Source organism: Diadema setosum, chromosome 10, assembly GCF_964275005.1.
Source record: "Diadema setosum chromosome 10, eeDiaSeto1, whole genome shotgun sequence".
Lineage (NCBI taxonomy): Eukaryota > Metazoa > Echinodermata > Echinoidea > Diadematoida > Diadematidae > Diadema > Diadema setosum.
The window spans coordinates 29,057,738-29,075,168 of record NC_092694.1 but is presented as its reverse complement, the minus strand read 5'-3'; the positions used below and the strand labels follow the sequence as shown (position 1 = coordinate 29,075,168).

The 17,431-nt window shown below is 39.8% G+C and overlaps 1 protein-coding gene across 1 annotated transcript in view; it reads left to right on the top strand.

Annotated features, from left to right (window-relative positions):
• Positions 1–9,959, top strand: part of LOC140234357 (exportin-2-like) — a 38,403-nt gene extending 28,444 nt beyond the window's left edge. The window contains 8 exon segments of the mRNA XM_072314416.1: positions 259–458; positions 1,172–1,269; positions 1,795–1,880; positions 4,296–4,377; positions 5,007–5,107; positions 5,110–5,155; positions 5,772–6,003; positions 6,951–9,959. Coding sequence (XP_072170517.1) covers positions 259–458; positions 1,172–1,269; positions 1,795–1,880; positions 4,296–4,377; positions 5,007–5,107; positions 5,110–5,155; positions 5,772–6,003; positions 6,951–7,037 — 932 coding nt within the window. The 3' untranslated portion in view covers positions 7,038–9,959.
• Positions 9,960–17,431: the final 7,472 nt, after the last annotated feature.

The following is a 17,431-nucleotide window of genomic DNA, read 5'->3' as shown; positions in this document are numbered from 1 at the left end:
CAACCCCCCCCCCCCCCCCCCCCCCCCCCCCCCGGTTCAGGATTAGGATTAGGATTAGAGTATATCTGGGCCCATCATCAAAGAAAAGTGAGCTGTAAAATATGCCTATTGGTGAATAAAACACTGTAAGGGTTAAGTAGCAGTAATTCTAATGCTTATGGATTTAAAACTCTCATGGGAAGTTTCTGCATTACCTTCGTATGTATTTTCGATTTCTTTCTCATCCCACCCCCTCCCCCTTCCTCCACCTCCCACCAGAGTTTATCCCCTACATCTTCCAGCTGATGTCGATGATGCTGGAGTCCCGGACGGAGTGCCCCCCGCCCTACATGGCCCTCTTCCCGTTCCTCCTCGTCCCCGTCCTATGGGAGCGGCCCGGCAACATCCCCCCTCTGGTCCGCCTCCTACAGGCCATCATAGAGAAGGGAGCCGGAGGGATCGTGGAGAGCGACAAGCTGGTGAGAGGGGCATCACAAAGATGCAAACTAATGTGATTTTATAGTATTAGTAGGATAAACAGAGTGAATGCCTCTTGAATCTTGCCTCTGTAATGCCTCTTGAAAGTAGGAGTTTTCATTTTTTAATTAAAAAAAAGAAGAAGCCAATATAAACCGTAGAAATTTACTGAAAACTGCTTCATTACATAGAAAGATGTACTACTAATTTCCAGCAACCCTTACATAAACATTGAATGATGAGCCAAAATGGGTGGGAAAAATATCTGGATGCTTTACAGTTTTCTCATCATTGTGGATGAAGTAGCAACATTTTTCTTGCCTGTTCTTACTTTGGAAACATTTGTTTTCCTGACATTTTACTAGCCAAGGACCAACAAGCTAGTATTCGGATGATTTTCTTCTCAAGAATCAGATTTTTTAGGATATTCCATCTGTTTTTAAATGTCAAGAAGTTTGCATTTATGGGATCACATGATTTTATAATTTTAGTTCTGCCAGAGACAAATTTCCCCATCGTTTTCTGATACTGTATATGAAAATATATTTTTGCTGGGTTCTTATTTTCCCAAATTTCTTTGCCTATTTTACTCTTGTTTTAGTCCATGGACTACACTTAAGCTGTAGATTTGATTTCAACAACCCATGTAAATATTAGTTCACAAGCATTCTTGAGAACTATTACACCATGCATTTGCCTGTCTTTTCCTCTGTAGATGGGTCTGCTTGGGGTCTTCCAGAAGCTGATAGCATCCAAGACCAATGATCACCATGGGTTCTACCTCCTGCAGAGTCTGGTGGAACACATGGATGAGTGAGTGTATCTATTATATATTGTCTTGGATATAATATGATTACCTTTGATTACCTTTTCGCTGATAAACTAAGTTTATCGCATGAAAAACCCAAGTTTTTTTTTTTTTTTTTTTTTTGCGATAAACATGGTTTTTCTCATTAATAGTTTAACTTAGTTTATAGATAAACTTAGTTTTGTGCTTAATAAACAGATTTTATCTTTAAGAAAATTGTTTATTGACTGATGAATGGAGTGTTTCAGCTGTAAACTATTAAATTTATTGACAGACAAACTAAGATGCTAAACTTATTTTTTTGCTTGATAAACAGACTTTCTCTTGAAAAACTTTATGGACTGATAATTTGAGTTTTTCGGCGCTAAACTAAGTTCATCAACCAACCAACAAACTTAAGTTTTTAGGAATTATTGGGCAAATGGTGCACCATACACCCTACTGACTATAGCCACTTCACCACCCTTATACTGTTGATACATTATAACACAGACTGATTACCTTTTTTGTGTGTCCTGTGCCTTGTGCAGGTCCAAGCTGAATTCACACATCAAGTCTATCTTCCTTCTGCTATTCAATCGCCTGACGAGTTCCAAGACGACCAAGTTTGTCAAAAGTGAGTGTGGAGGTCTCGCTTTGAGCAACTTGGCTTAGCATTAATCTGATACAGTGTACTCCTGTTGTAGCAAATACTTTACAATGAAATACAACAAGCTAACATTCAGGCCCAAAATTATTAGCTCTGTATATTCATCAACTACATGTGTGTTGTTTCGCTATAACAAAATTTTTATAGAATGACAAAACTGCTAGTCCCTATGCGTTCATAATAATTGGAGTCGCCTGAAATAAAGGTGCAGCAACACTTACCCCAAGCTGCAGTTGTTCTGAATTGATTGCAAAATCAAGAGTTAGAGGACTCACTGTTATTCAAGTGTTTAGAATTTCCTCGGTTTGTTTTAAATCTATGTCAGATCTGCCTCCTTTGTGCCATAATTTTGAATAAGTGTCTTTCTTGGACAAGGGCTCAGTGAGAGTTTCAACAGCAAACAGGCATTTTTTTGTTTACAGTAACTCACAGTCAATTTGTGATGAATCACTGTGTTATGGTGAAGGGGAAAACAAGATATGAGTAGATAGCTGTAAAGTTCTAAATTCTCATTGTTATCATTGTTATTTGCCTACAATTGTTGGCTGACTGTTGGAGCCAGATTTGACTAGAAGTCAGAGGTATATCATGTTGGAAACATGTTTTTATTTGTAGTATTTGCAATCTCTACTAAATGCTGAGCCATGTACCTGTTTGCTCATTTTCTGTGAACTGTCATGTTATCATTTATCATCAGTATTTCAACATCGATTTTTGGTCTAGTTACAGTTAGAGGCATGATTTACCATTTGCAGATGAAAGAAAAACCCAGCTTTAGTGCTTCAAAATAGTTCTAAAATGTGAGTCAGAGATAGAAGCAACCAATGTAAAAATGTGAATCAGTATGATCAGTGTTAAGTATTGTTAAATGTACAAAATGTGAACAATAAGTGTAATAGAAATGTTTCAAGACTAAACTGTTACAGTTATGGTTAATTGAGAAAAATAGCGATATCCTCTTATGTTTAGGCTTTATTCCAAAATTTTTATATGGTAGGATGTTTTGTGATACAACTGATCTGCACACATGCATCAAGTTTGATATCTCAAACATTTTTTAAATCACTGCCTCCAAAGGTAAACAGTACCTTTGAAGAAAAACAAAATCTCAAAATGAGTTGGCATGCTTGAATTGGGATGTGCCAGTGCATCTGACCGCCATTTGCTTTCACTCTGATGCAGGAAATGTTTACAATTACATGTCTTAGTGCGTGTTTATACAGGAGCCTCTCGCATCGGCGCACATGAGCCGGTATTTTACCTCCCGCATGAGCGCTTATTTCTCGTGTTTATACAGAAGTCAAAGTACCGGCTCATGCGAGCCGATGCGAGCGGACCTCAGCTGAACCGGACCTCTTGAATTTTGGGTCAAGCATAGGTCACGTTCGCAGTGCAGTTTATTGCATGATGGGAAAAATGAAGAAAATCAAGATGGCACCGGCAAAGTCATCAGGACCACCAAGCTTGAAGGTCATTCTTGTATTAACGTTCCTCTTGACAACCACCCGGCCAAATGATCAATTGAAATCCAGTTTTTCAGTAAGGAGAAGACGTGGTTCGATCATGACAGATATTAGAATACGCGCTTTCCGGTTACCTCTCGAATTTCGGTCGTCTGTATTGTAAACACACAGCAAAATACGCGAGGCTCCTCTCGCATCGGCCACCTCAAAAGGTGGCGGACGGAACCTCTCGCATGAGCCTGCATTTGGCGGCGTATGCCGGCATAAGCCATGTTTATACAGAGCAAAATTCGAGAGGTGCTCTCGCATGAGCCGGCATGAGGCGGCATGAGCCGGCATGAGCACGTATTTTGCTTCTCTGTATAAACACGCTCTTAGAGTTAGTGTCTCCCTTTTGCAACCCTAAAAATTAGAGTCCTTTCCGAAGCTGGCATATTGTAGAGGGAGGTATTTCAGACCTTTCCTTAGAATGAAAAAAACAAAACAAAACAAAACTGTCTGGAATGAGAACAAGGCTCCATCTTCTCAATCATGTTTTTTTCAGGGTAAACCGGTCAGAGTACAGATTAGCTACAAGAATGGAGCAAAACTGGGTCAGAAAACACCTCTAGGCCATAATTTGTGAAACGTTGTTTCATGAATGTTTGTAGGAGGAACATAATTCAAGTTTGAAGTATGAGAGTAGATTCCCCCCCCCCCCAAAAAAAAAAAAAAAAAAAAAGAAGAAGAAGAAGAAGAAGAGAAAAACAAGAAATGACTGAATCGGCATGAAAAGTTTCAGAAATATGCTTGCAAAAAAGTTGTAAGTGTGAAAGCCCTCTGTAGTATGAGCAAATGATAGCATGGTATCACTGCATATGATCATCTGAGTCTGACAGAGTAAATGTCTGTGATGTTGTGTCATCTTGTTCTCTTGCAGGCCTTCTGGTGTTTTTCTCGCTCTACGCTGTCAAGACGGGAGCTTCCAAGCTGGTTGAAATAATCGACAGCATCCAAGCCAAGTGAGTTGCCGCTGCATCTTTGGCTGTGTGCTGTCAGTGATGATTTGTCTTGAGCATGCTACATATTCTGCTGATGTCAAGGTTGAAATAATGGAGATAAAGATAGACAATCACCGTAATGGGGCATTCTAGACAATTTTTATGTAATTTCACACCATGTAGTACATAAATGGATAATGCCATGTATAGATTTGGGGAATTTATTGTGGTGGTCCTTGAGTAGATAAACCAACTCTGAAAAACCTCTGAAGCAACGGAATTCCATTACAATACTACTGGCTGAACAAATTCACCTACATGTATGTGGACTTTAATATGCATGCTTTCTTCTTTTTATACTTTATACAGTGAATCTGTTCCCTTGAGCACCCAATCATGCACTTCTATGTCATCATCCTTCTTCATCGTGATTTGTTTAATATGAATTCTAAATGCATTCTTATTCCTCATCCCAGTCACTATAACTTGTGAAGCTCTGTACCCAGTTTAAATGATTTATAGTTGTTCAAAGTCTGAAAAGCACCTGGAGGTCTCCTTTAACCACAGGATTAGTGACTGCGTGTAACACTTGTCTTAGCATTGTCATTATAGTTATGACTCACCATGTTCCCATTCCCTGCCCACTTCAGCATGTTTGGCATGGTGCTGTCCCGCCTCTACATCCCAGAGGTCCAGAAGACATCAGGGGCCATCGAGAAGAAGATCGTCGCCGTGGGGATGACCAAGATCCTCAGGACTGTCCAGTCATGATAACCAATGCCGAGTACCGCAAGTGTTGGTGAGAAAAAAAAAAAAAAAAAATCCGATTCAGGTGACTCCCGTTATAACAAAGTCATTGGGACCGGCAGTTTTCTTTTATATGGAAATTTTGTCATAGCAGCAGAGTCAAGTATACAGATATATGATAATTTTATGACCTGAATTTTTTTCTCAGTTGTATCAAGAAATTTGTTATAACCGTGTTTGCTATAACGGGAGTGCACTGTACCGAATTTAATGTAAAACCGTTTGTTACAAATACCATTAGAGCTGGCAAGTCTTTTTGATTCTCCAGTAGGTTTCTTGTACTGTAAACTCTTTCTGTGAGTCTTAACTGAAGAATATAAAACCCTGCTTCTTCTTCTTTTTTTTTCCTTTTTTTTTTGCCCACCGAGATGCACTTGAAAATTTCTCCCAGAAAAGTGAACCAAATTGCCTTGATTTTCATGTGCAAATGTTGACAGCCCTGTACCATATGTATTCTTTTTGTTTTCACCACTACAGTCAATTTGGGTTAAGTTGAAGTCATGTGAGTTGAAATTGTGAAGTTGAAAACACTTGAAGTAAACTCGCCCACCGAAATGTGAAAATTGCCTGGTAATTACTTTGCCACATTTATTTCCTTCATTTGATAGGACTCCTTTACTACAGGCTCTGATTGGCCTGTTTGAACTGGAGGAAGATGACAACGTGCCCGACGATGAGCACTTCATCGAGGTCGACGACCAGCCGTCCTACTCGGCGGCCTACTCACAGCTCGCCAACGCCGGCAAGGCGGCGCGTGACCCCTTCAATGGAACCATCCAGAACCCGAAGATCTTCCTGGCCCAGAGCTTACAGAAGCTAAGTGCTGCCCACCCTGGACAGGTGAGTGGAAAAGTACAGTATGTCCCCTCAAAAAAAATTACAATTAGATTTTCGCATTGATAACTTCCAATATGATTAAACTGTCTAAATGCTACTTCAGGGTCTTAAAATATAACATCTTTGATCTATTTTGCAGAGAACTCTGTTCAGTTTGGTTAAGCGGTCACAGAGAAATGTGGATTGTTGTAAAGCATGTCATGAGTCTGATTCTTCCAAGTTTAGCACTTGGATGCTCTTGTGTGTGAACACAATAGACAGAACTTGGAGGGGAGAGATTTCTGACATGCTCAGCAAAATTCCTCATTTCTCTTTGACCACTGAAGGAAATCAAATGGGGTTTTCTGCAAGATGTGGGGAGTGAGTTATAGTTTCATACCCAGAAACTGTATTTGGATTGATTCACTATTTTAAAGTTATCATTGCGAGGGTCCCGTTTTTTTTTTTTTTTTTTTTTTTTTTTTTGGGGGGGGGGGGGGCATACAATGTATGGTACAGCAGTCCCTCTGTAAATCAGGAGGTGTCGGGGTTACAAACTTTTCCCCGTTTAATCAGGCTCCCTTTTCAAATGGAAAACACAGGGACTGCACAGTTGACATGCTGCAGCTGACATGCAACACCAAAAATGCCTAATAGTGGCAACTGTCCTTGGGCAGCTGGTTGTGAATGAATATTTGATAGGTTTGGCTGGTAAGAGCTTCAGGGGCTATACCCTTCTCATAAAATGTCTCTTTAAATTTCTGCACAGTTGGACCAGTCGGTAGGCAATGATTCAGTAAAACAGTGTATGTCTTTTCTTTACCCTTTTCAAATTTGAATATTTTTTGATTTATTATAATATACTTTTTCATATGTCAGAGTTTTAGCTTTTAAATCGATCTGAATTATAAGAAAATTCAATAAATTGTTAATTTCTGTGATGTCACAAATCGCCTCAATTGCTTCCCCAGGTCACTGCAATGGTCAGCTCGGGATTAGACCCGCAAGCGGCCCAGTTCCTTCAGACTTACCTGCATGCGGCAAATGTGGCCCTTTGAGGAGAAAGTCGTCAAGGGGTTTATTGGACCGGAAAGATTGACCATGCAATGGCCTTCGGCCCTTGTGAGACCACTCGTGTTTGTCCTGTTTAGCGAACCCTCAAAAGTTTTAGCTGCAAAAACCCCGTTACGGGGATTCGGCGCCCAGACTAAGTGTGTGACAAGATGAGAAAAGAACATACAGATCTTTTGCTTCCCTAACAAGCTGGACTGTTTGTGAAAAACGAACAAAGAAAAAAAACAATGCTTACGCGTAGCCTGTAGCTACCCATTATCGTCAAATTCTGAGCATGCTAATGGTAGTTAATGGCACAGAAGTGAAAAGTTACTTTGTTATATCAGGGGCATATGTTTGGTCGAAAAGAGTCATATGCTCTAGGACATCACTTGAAAATCTCCTGTAATGGTTTATAGGGTCAGGAATTGGTGATGTAGACTTGTCCAAATTTAAATTTGAAAAAGATTCCACAATAAAGCAGTGATACTGTTGGAAGGTGGAAGGTGGAAATATATATGTCTCGGTTTGTTTCAAAGAGTCGTGAAAGAAAAATATGTTCAGATATTGCACAGAAAGACAGATGTCCAACACTAGAGGCTAGGGAAGGATGAAATTCTATCCAATTTCTGTGTGCCTAGTGTGAGCAATGCAACTCACAAAATATTGTAAATGTGCCCCGTATTTGTGCACCTGGAAGACAACACTGAATGCAACACTTCACCCATATAACCTGCAACTGCCCCAAGTGTTTGACGTCAATTGGTACCCGTAATAACATCGCCAGTGAGTGAACACCAGTACTGCTGTTGTGCTGAAGTGATGTAGACAAACCCAGTTGTTCTTCAACATCTGCAACAAGCTATGTACCTGGAATATAACATTACATGGATTTTTTGTTTTTGTTTTGTTCCCGCATATTTTATGCTCTGTGATACCAGTGTGAAAAAATTACTTGGGTGACAGAGTTATCTACCTTATTTTGGTATAACTCATAAGTTTTGAAACAGAATATAACAAACCAAGGATTTGTCATTGCACGTACAGTATATGATGCAGACAGAGTATGTACGGAGACTTTTTGTTGCTGTAGTTTGTGTTTCTTGAAGCCCCCATTTTTTTTTCTTTTACCAGAAAAATCAATTTGAATATGCAAGTATGATTGATAATATTCATTCTGCTAAAGTAATATGAGCACTCACTTTCTTTCTCATCTTGCATTAATCTGCTGTTCCACTTTAATGCAACATAATTGGGCTATTGCAGGCTGACTGTCCAAATGATTGGGGAATAATTACGGTCGACCTTGCTTGTGTCGACCTCGCATAAGTCGAATGATTGCCTTAGTCGAAGGTCTTTTCAAGTTCTCTCTATATTCTTTCGTTATATAAATTATGTTTCTCAATCCTATTTATTTTGCACACAATTTGATTTGGCAATTCAATCTTTACATGAGTTGCTTTCCCTATAAACTAGAAACAGAGAACTTCAAATATTTGTGCATTTATATGAGCCAGGACTCGAGTCCCAGTAAAATGTATAAATGATAATTGTGCGCTTGCTAACTTAATGTATGCTTCTACCACATAGAACTTCTCAATGCCATTTTGAGAGAAAGGGACTGAAGTTCTAAGAATGTCTGAAGAGAGAAGTGCATATGCCAATAAAACTTGCAACTTATTGAGGTTATATTCCCCCAAACCCAAAGTATTGGAGACATACACTGTATATGTTAAGATGTGCTTTGTTCCAGAGAATGCAGCCAACTCCAGAAAAGAAATGTTAATTCAAATGAGGCACGAAGGTGGTATAAATTAAAGTATACAACATATTTATTTACATGAAGTCCGTGGAACTGATGACATGCCTTTTATTCTAAAAAGGAAAAGTTTATTATTGCTAGGATTTCTGCTCAAAGTGAAATCCAGATGGTTTGACGAAGTCAATGTTGCACAAGTGAAAAGCCTTCCACCCGCAGATTGTGTTCCTCAGAAGTCCCGTTTGTTGTTGTTGTTTTTTTTTTAATTTCTGTTTTGTCGAGTACAGTACGCAGAATAAGATTCAACCTGCATGGGAGTTGAATACTAGATGTGTCAATTTACTTGTTCTTGAGTGAGTTCAGACTCACGTTAAAGGTGACTGTGTGTGAGCTTCCAATGTTTGAAACTGATGAAATCTGCTCGACATGCATGTACTGTGAAAAAACAAAATTGTACATGTATTACCAAGGCTGTCTATTTGAAGAATGTAAAAATAATACAATGTACATTTGTATGTATCATATGGACTTACATAAATTGCAAGTAGCCAAACAATGCCATATGATTGTGATCTATATGTAGGCTTGTCATATATTTCTCTGTATGAAATGCAGAGGAAAAGAAAAACATTGTCTGTTTAGATTGCTTGTGTGAAGCATAAAAATATGAGTGAAAATAAGGATTTAATGTTTTTGTACTGCTTCTACTTAGAATTTATTCATGGGGTACTTTTCTACCCCCAAAACGGAAGAGTTGTAATGACACCGTTATAATTATTACCATTGCCGATGTCTGTCAAAAAAACAAACATGGCAACCTATGAATAAAGTATTTGTAATTGATGATGTATAAGTTGGCTAAGCATTGTTCATTTGCCTCATGGCTTTGTAATAGTTTGTCACACTCTTTCCAATATTTTGTCTGTCTGTCTTTCTGTCTGTCTCTCCATCTCCTCCAAGATGTCTGTTATTTGACTCACTGTTGAATTATTTTTTTTTTTATCAATTTCTGAAATTGAAAATTATTGACCATACTAACATTGCTGCAGGTGTTTTTGTGCGTTTAGCCTTTGTCGAGGCTTTCTTGCTGTAGTACACTGTACTGTAATTGCTAGCAGAGAGTGATAATGGAGCTATGCGTAGAACCAAGCCGTGCTGCGCCAGCAGCAGTGATAAATCCTTGGAAGAATGCTGGGCTCCGAGGCTCCGACATTTCGCGTGATGTACAACCATGTATTGCTATCGTGAAAAGCTGTCGCCGTGACGTTTCATGACTTTTTTCTTTCGAGTCTCCCGCATCTTTTGATACCACATTTGCGATGCCCGGGGGTGCGGTTATGAAGTTGCACATAAATATTATGCACATGCATGTCAGACAAAAAATTGCTCAAAAATGTGAATTTGTGTACAATTTCAATGCAAACTGTGCTTACAGGCAAATTTCATAAAAACATGATTATTTTGGGGCTTTATTGATTAAAATCGATCAATAACATATTTTCTTGTTCGGAACAATGTCGCAGACAAATTTTCGAAAAAACAGAAACAAAGTCGAAAAAACAAGGAAATACCTAAGAAATTAAAAAAAAAATACTTAAGAAATTTTTTTCTGATTACACAATTTTTTTCTCTGACATTTGCTAAGGACACTAAAAGGAATATTTACACAAAAATGTGCCTGTTTTCAGCTTTATTTAATCATTTATGCCAAATTGTCTGATTTCATGCATCATTATGCATAAATTAGCATAATTTGACTTAAATTATAATTTAAAAAAAAAAATAAGTTTGTGGTACTTTAGATTACGTCATAGGCAATGTGTGTGCCAATTTTCGTTGTGGTCGACGGCCGAGATCTGGGGGGGGGGGGGGGGGGGGGCCTGGGAGCCCCCCACCTCCGGCTCTATCATCTACCTAATAGCTCGGCCTAGGTAGGGTTAAAGGGATGGTAAAGTATTGTTGGAGATGAAGATTGGGCTTTTAACTTTTTGCGAGATACCAAGAGTACCACCTATGAAATAATGCAGCGCATACCATCCTAAAAGGAATTTAAAGGTTATCAAATGAAAACTGGTTTTGTAATGGCTGAGACATCCAAAAACAAAGTTAAAAAAAAAAAATCCTAATGAATGGTGGGTCCCACTCTTTATTGGGATCGCCCTGTTTTGGATATATCAGCCATTTCAAATCCAATTTCATAAAATAACGTTGAATTCCTCATAGAATTACATGCTCTTTCGTATTTCATATGAGGTTTCTCATTATCTCACCAAACAATGTTAGAAACCTGAGGTTGGGTCTCAACCAAAACTATACGATCCCATGAATCATATGTTACAACGATGAGGAATTTACAAAGCCGGTAACAAAACAGTAAGAATAAAGAAACACACATACTTTAGTACAGTTTGTATGATCTTCCATAGTAATGATGATAATTGGAAATGTTTGTGATCAAGAATTAATTGTGATATTACAAATGAAAAAATGATAACAATACTTTACATCATCTGCAACATTGAATATATTTCCAAGCTACTTTTGCACGAAAAAGTATCATAAACGATAAAACAATGCAATGCATGTATTATTATACATTAATTAACCTCTCGATTCACCTCTATTCGGGATTTCTCAGGACATAATAGCCCGCTACAATTTCTGCAAGCACCACTCACTCCGTCGCTGGCATTGGTCATTGACTTTTGGTCTCTGGTAACCCTTAACTGGCAGTATTACCTAACACTCACAACAGAAAGAACAACTTCTACTAACAAGTCCTGTCTATAGGAATTATCTGAGAAGGTCGACTTTATTCATCACCCGTCCTTTTACTGTCTGTATCTCGCAACTACATTTATAAAAACTTCCACTTTGAGCTTACCTCTTGTTTCAATACATTGTGCCACACATCTTCTGTTTTCAGTGGACATTGTGTTCAGTTAAAAGGAAATTATACAGAGTACATTGTATGCGAACGTAATCCGCTTGCATTATTTAATGAACTAATGTAGATGCATGTTGACCTGTATTGCTTCAGTTTTACCAAACTGCAACGTGTGTTTGCATGTGGCCGAGTCATATTCAGATATAAGGCCCTCCATATTGTGCAACACAGAAACTACCATTGAGAAAGAATAATCTATATATATATATATATATATATATATATATATATATATATATATATATATATATAAAAGATGAAAAAGTATAGTGGTAATGCATTTTTGACAGTCCAACAGTGCTATTTATTCAGACCAAATTTTCGACGATACATTTGTCTTCGTCGGGGTCGACGATGTCAATATGTATATATATATATATATATATATATATATATATATATATATATATATATAATATATATGTATGTATATACACTGGACAGCAAAAGAAAGTACCCAATTCTGTCAAAGGCCGCACACAAAATTTCACCCACTAGAAATAAATAATTTTTGTACACAGGTATGCTGCAATATCCGTTAGTAATCACATACCCAATAGCAAGTACATGTAATTATCTTCATTACAAAGAGAAAAAAAAAATGGCATACACAGCATCCTGGTCACTGAATCAAAAGTCACAAAATGTAGTAGAATGAGCCTTACAAGTTTTACGCAAAGATTAGTGTCACAGGACAAAAAAAGGCAGTCACAAACATCAATTTTCTCTAATGTGTATGTCCTCCTCGTGCCTGGACACATTCCAGGCATCTCTGACGCATGCTCTGGACAAGCTGGACGTGTGGCGTAGTCCTGGGGAAGTTCTGTCCATTCGTCCTGCAGAGCTTGGATCAATGTTGGTTGTTTAAAAATGGTGTCCATTTAGTGGCCATTTTTTGCGTGGTGGAAAGTGCTTTTGTGTGGGACTTTTGATTCACTGACCAAGATGACGTCCATGTCAAGTTCTTCTTTGTTATGAAGACATTCACTTGCTTATATGTGCATGTGATTACCAAGGGGCATTGTACCTGTGTACAAAAATTGTTTATTTCTAGGGAGGCCTTTGACAGAAGTGGGTAAAAGTACTTTCTTTTGCTGTCCAGTGTATATATATATATATATATATATATATATATATATATATATATATATAATAATAATAATAATAATAATAATAATAATAATAATAATAATAATGATAATAATAATAATAATAATATATATAATATATCGATATTTATATTCATATATATATATACAGGATGACCCAGAAAGAACGGAACACCCAAGATCTTTAATTTAAGCAACATTGTCGCAAATATGTCATCATTTTGCTATACTATTTGAAAGGCCATTCTTTTTTTCCAATAGAATGACACCAAATTCTTTAATATTGGTTGATGCGTAATGATTTTAGGACCATTGTTGTCAACCCTTGCAATTTTCAAACTTTGATCATTTTGCACTCTCAGAGATACCGAAACAAGCGAGAATTCAGCTTACCATAGAACCAGTAGCGTCCGCAATTGTGTGGAATGTGGGGCGGACGGTGTGATTGTGATTGGTAAGTGTCCGCTGTAGACAAACTGGTGCAGTTCATGCATTAGATTACTTGTATATTTTCAGTCCATAGTTTTAACCACTTAACGATAACATTACCACACATTCGTACAATCGCCATTTCGCCTTCAGCCATTCAACATCCGTTAACCACTGTACCAGGCAAGTTTACCAATAACCACAATGTTTTGACGAGGAGTTATCAGTTGAGACAACTTTAATTCTGGGTCCCAATACTGAAATTACATTGTAACATAACTTGACAACTAGCCATTGTTCTATCATTCGTACATCCCGCATCCCGCGCCCAAGACGCGTAGTACAGGGGCGGATCCAGGAATTCTGTAAAGGGGGAGGGGGGGGGGGGGCAACTAATATTTCTGGTGCCACCTCCGGGTTTCATTTCATTTTTTTCTTCTTATTTCTTTTGTTTTTAACGAGAAATAAAGGGGGGGGGGGTGTGCCTCTTGCGCCCCCCTCTGGATCCGCCACTGTACTACCTCCCAGTATTTAAAAATAATATATAAAAAATGTATTATTATACATTAATTAACCTCTCGATTCACCTCTATTCGGGATTTCTCAGGATATAATAGCCCGCTACAATTTCTGCAAGCACCACTCACTCCGTCGCTGGCATTGGTCATTGACTTTTGGACTCTGGTAACCCTTAACTGGCAGTATTACCTAACACTCACAACAGAAAGAACAACTTCTACTAACAAGTCCTGTCTATAGGAATTATCTGAGAAGGTCGACTTTATTCATCACCCGTCCTTTTACTGTCTGTATCTCGCAACTACATTTATAAAAACTTCCACTTTGAGCTTACCTCTTGTTTCAATACATTGTGCCACACATCTTCAAAAGAATGAACTAAAGGGCCGGGGGGGGGGGGGGGAGGGTGATATTTATGTTAATACTCTCTAACTCAGTACTGTATCAGTATTTCATGTACACATTACAATACTTTTTTTAATGAGGCACACTTACATGAATGTTATAATTAACCTTCTTTCGGCTAACAATGCTTCCGAAAGAATCACTGTATGAATTTCAGATATATACAAGTTTTCATTAAACTATTCAAAGGAATTCGATATATATTAACTTCTGTCTTTAATAGCCAAACGAAATCATGAAAAATATGTAGTTCAAATGGTTTAAATGCAGTTCAAATATAATTCGATCGAGCCAATTTATTACAAAATTTTCCCACCGGGATCCAACACCCTTCTTACTCTGCCTCGGATTTCCATGTCTAAAGACTAATGCAGAACCTACGTTATATCAAAGATGAGTGGAGAGAGAAAAATATAATATATAGAATTACCAGCTAAATAGAACATTCCAGAACATATTACATTACTTGTCATCGTGGCCGACCCTGGAAGAGGCTAGACTTGTATAGCTTGAACGCAATATCAACAGTCAGTCTCACTGCTAACACGACCTGACTCAAGCTAGAATTCAGTGACATCACGACCAAAAGTGTGTTAACAAAAATAATTTGGAGATCCAAAAATATTCACCTCGACCAAAGTTGTCATTTAACAGTGACCACATTATGATGAAGGTTATAACGAGGACCCCGTTTACAGTGCGAGGCTCGGCCGCGGCCGAGCCCAGCCCCGCTTCAGTGTAAACGCGCAAAAGGCCAAATGCGAGGCCAAAATTGGCCTCGCATTTGGCCTCGCTCTGGAGGTGTTCTCGGCCTCTTCTTGGACCCCGTTTACAGTGCGAGGCTCGGCCGCGGCTCGGCCGCGGCCGTGCCCAGCCCCGCTTCAGTGTAAACGCGCAAAAGGCCAAATGCGAGGCCAAAATTGGCCTCGCATTTGGCCTCGCTCTGGAGGTGGTCTCGGCCGCGGCCGAGCCGCGGCCGAGCCCGGCCTTTTCTTGGTGTAAACGCAAACTGGGCCAAATGCGCGGCCAATTGCGCGGCCAATTTTAGTCTGGCTTCCAAACCCTCTGCCTGTATCTTTCGCTATTCAGGATATTAACCCCCTCAACGTCGAAAACTAGTATAGTTTAAGGTGGTTTTGTCCTGCAAAGGATTTTTTTCCTTCGGCAAAGGCTTTTGCCCGAACGGCGACTTCGTCGCCACGGAATTCATTTGGCAAAGGGTCTGAAAACCAGACAATACCAAATTGCGTTTGTTTACAAGCAGAGCGCCACTACGACAAAATGTTGAAAGGTTTGAATCAAAAGCGCGGCCGAGCCCAGCAGTGTAAACGGACAAAATTGCGAGGCTCGGCCGCGCAATTGAGGCCGGGCTCGGCCGCGGCCGAGCCGCGGCCGAGCCCGGCCCCGCACTGTAAACGGGGTCTTGGTGTAAACGCAAACTGGGCCAAATGCGCGGCCAATTTTAGTCTGGCTTCCAGACCCTCTGCCCGTACTATTTCGCTATTCACGATATTAACCCCCTCAACGTGGAAAACTAGTATAGTTTAGGGTGGTTTTGTCCTGCAAAGGATTTTTCCTTCGGTAAAGGCCTTTGCCCGAACGGCGACTTCGTCGCCACGGAATCCAGTTGGCAAAGGGTCTGAAAACCAGGCTATACCAAATTGCGTTTGTTTACAAGCAGAGCGCCACTACGACAAAATATTGAAAGGTTTGAATTAAAAGTGCGGCCGAGCCCAGCAGTGTAAACGGACAAAATTGCGAGGCTCGGACCCCGTTTACAGTGCGAGGCTCGGCCGCGGCCGAGCCGCGGCCGAGCCCAGCCCCGCTTCAGTGTAAACGCGCAAAAGGCCAAATGCGAGGCCAAAATTGGCCTCGCATTTGGCCTCGCTCTGGAGGTGGTCTCGGCCGTGGCCGAGCCGCGGCCGAGCCCTGCCTCTTCTTGGTGTAAACGCAAACTGGGCCAAATGCGCGGCCAATTGCGCGGCCAATTTTAGTCTGGCTTCCAAACCCTCTGCCTGTATCTTTCGCTATTCAGGATATTAACCCCCTCGACATCGAAAACTAGTATAGTTTAAGGTGGTTTTGCCTGCAAAGGATTTTTTCCTTCGGCAAAGGCCTTTGCCCGAACGGCGACTTCGTCGCCACGGAATTCATATGGCAAAGGGTCTGAAAACTAGACAATACCAAATTGCGTTTGTTTGCAAGCAGAGCGCCACTACGACAAAATATTGAAAGGTTTGAATCAAAAGCGCGGCCGAGCCCAGCAGTGTAAACGGACAAAATTGCGAGGCTCGGCCGCGCAATTGAGGCCGGACTCGGCCGCGGCCGAGCCGCGGCCGAGCCCGGCCCCGCACTGTAAACGGGGTCTAAGCCGCGCAATTGAGGCCGGGCTCGGCCGCGGCCGAGCCGCGGCCGAGCCCGGCCCCGCACTGTAAACGGGGTCTCAATGTGAGACACCTTCATAAACTTCCATCAAATATGTAAGTACAGAAATACTTCAAATACTTTAATTATAGTACCAGAAAAATATATGGATACATTAACTTGTTCCTATGAATTTGAGCGGTATTCCAGGTCCCGATGGCAAACAGACTGAGAAGCAAGAGGCTGTCTTGAGTCTCAAGTATATCAAACAGACTGAGAAGCAAGAGGCTGTCTTGAGTCTCAAGTATATCAAACAGACTGAGAAGCAAGAGGCTGTCTTGAGTCTCAAGTATATCAAACAGACTGAGAAGCAAGAGACTGTCTTGAGTCTCAAGTATATCAGAATGGTGAATATAGTTTAGGATTTGATCGGTTCTTTTTCAGTGAGTAGTCAACGGTTTCTTGCCCCTTTCCTACATGTGTCCTAGCTGTTGTCACAGTCTTCATTTTTCATTTTTCATATTAACTATATTCTAAGGCACTGGAATCAAACAGCATTTTTCCTACAATAAATGGAGGCGTAAGAAAATTAGTCTTATCATCAACCGTGTTCCAGTAATATCTACCCGTTCCTTTCGATACATTGTCATTCACACTGGAGTAATATGTGGCATGTTCGCCTTACCTAAGTAATGAATTAAGTGTTTATCTCGTCTAAAATCAGACGTGTTTATGGGTGAAGTTTCCAAACGAAATTTTGTAACGCTCGTCAGTATGAGTTGTAAGATTTATCAATACCTCTTGCTGTGAGTTCAAGCTAATGAGTTTTGTTTGTATTTGTTGAACATTTTTTTTTTTCAGTTACCA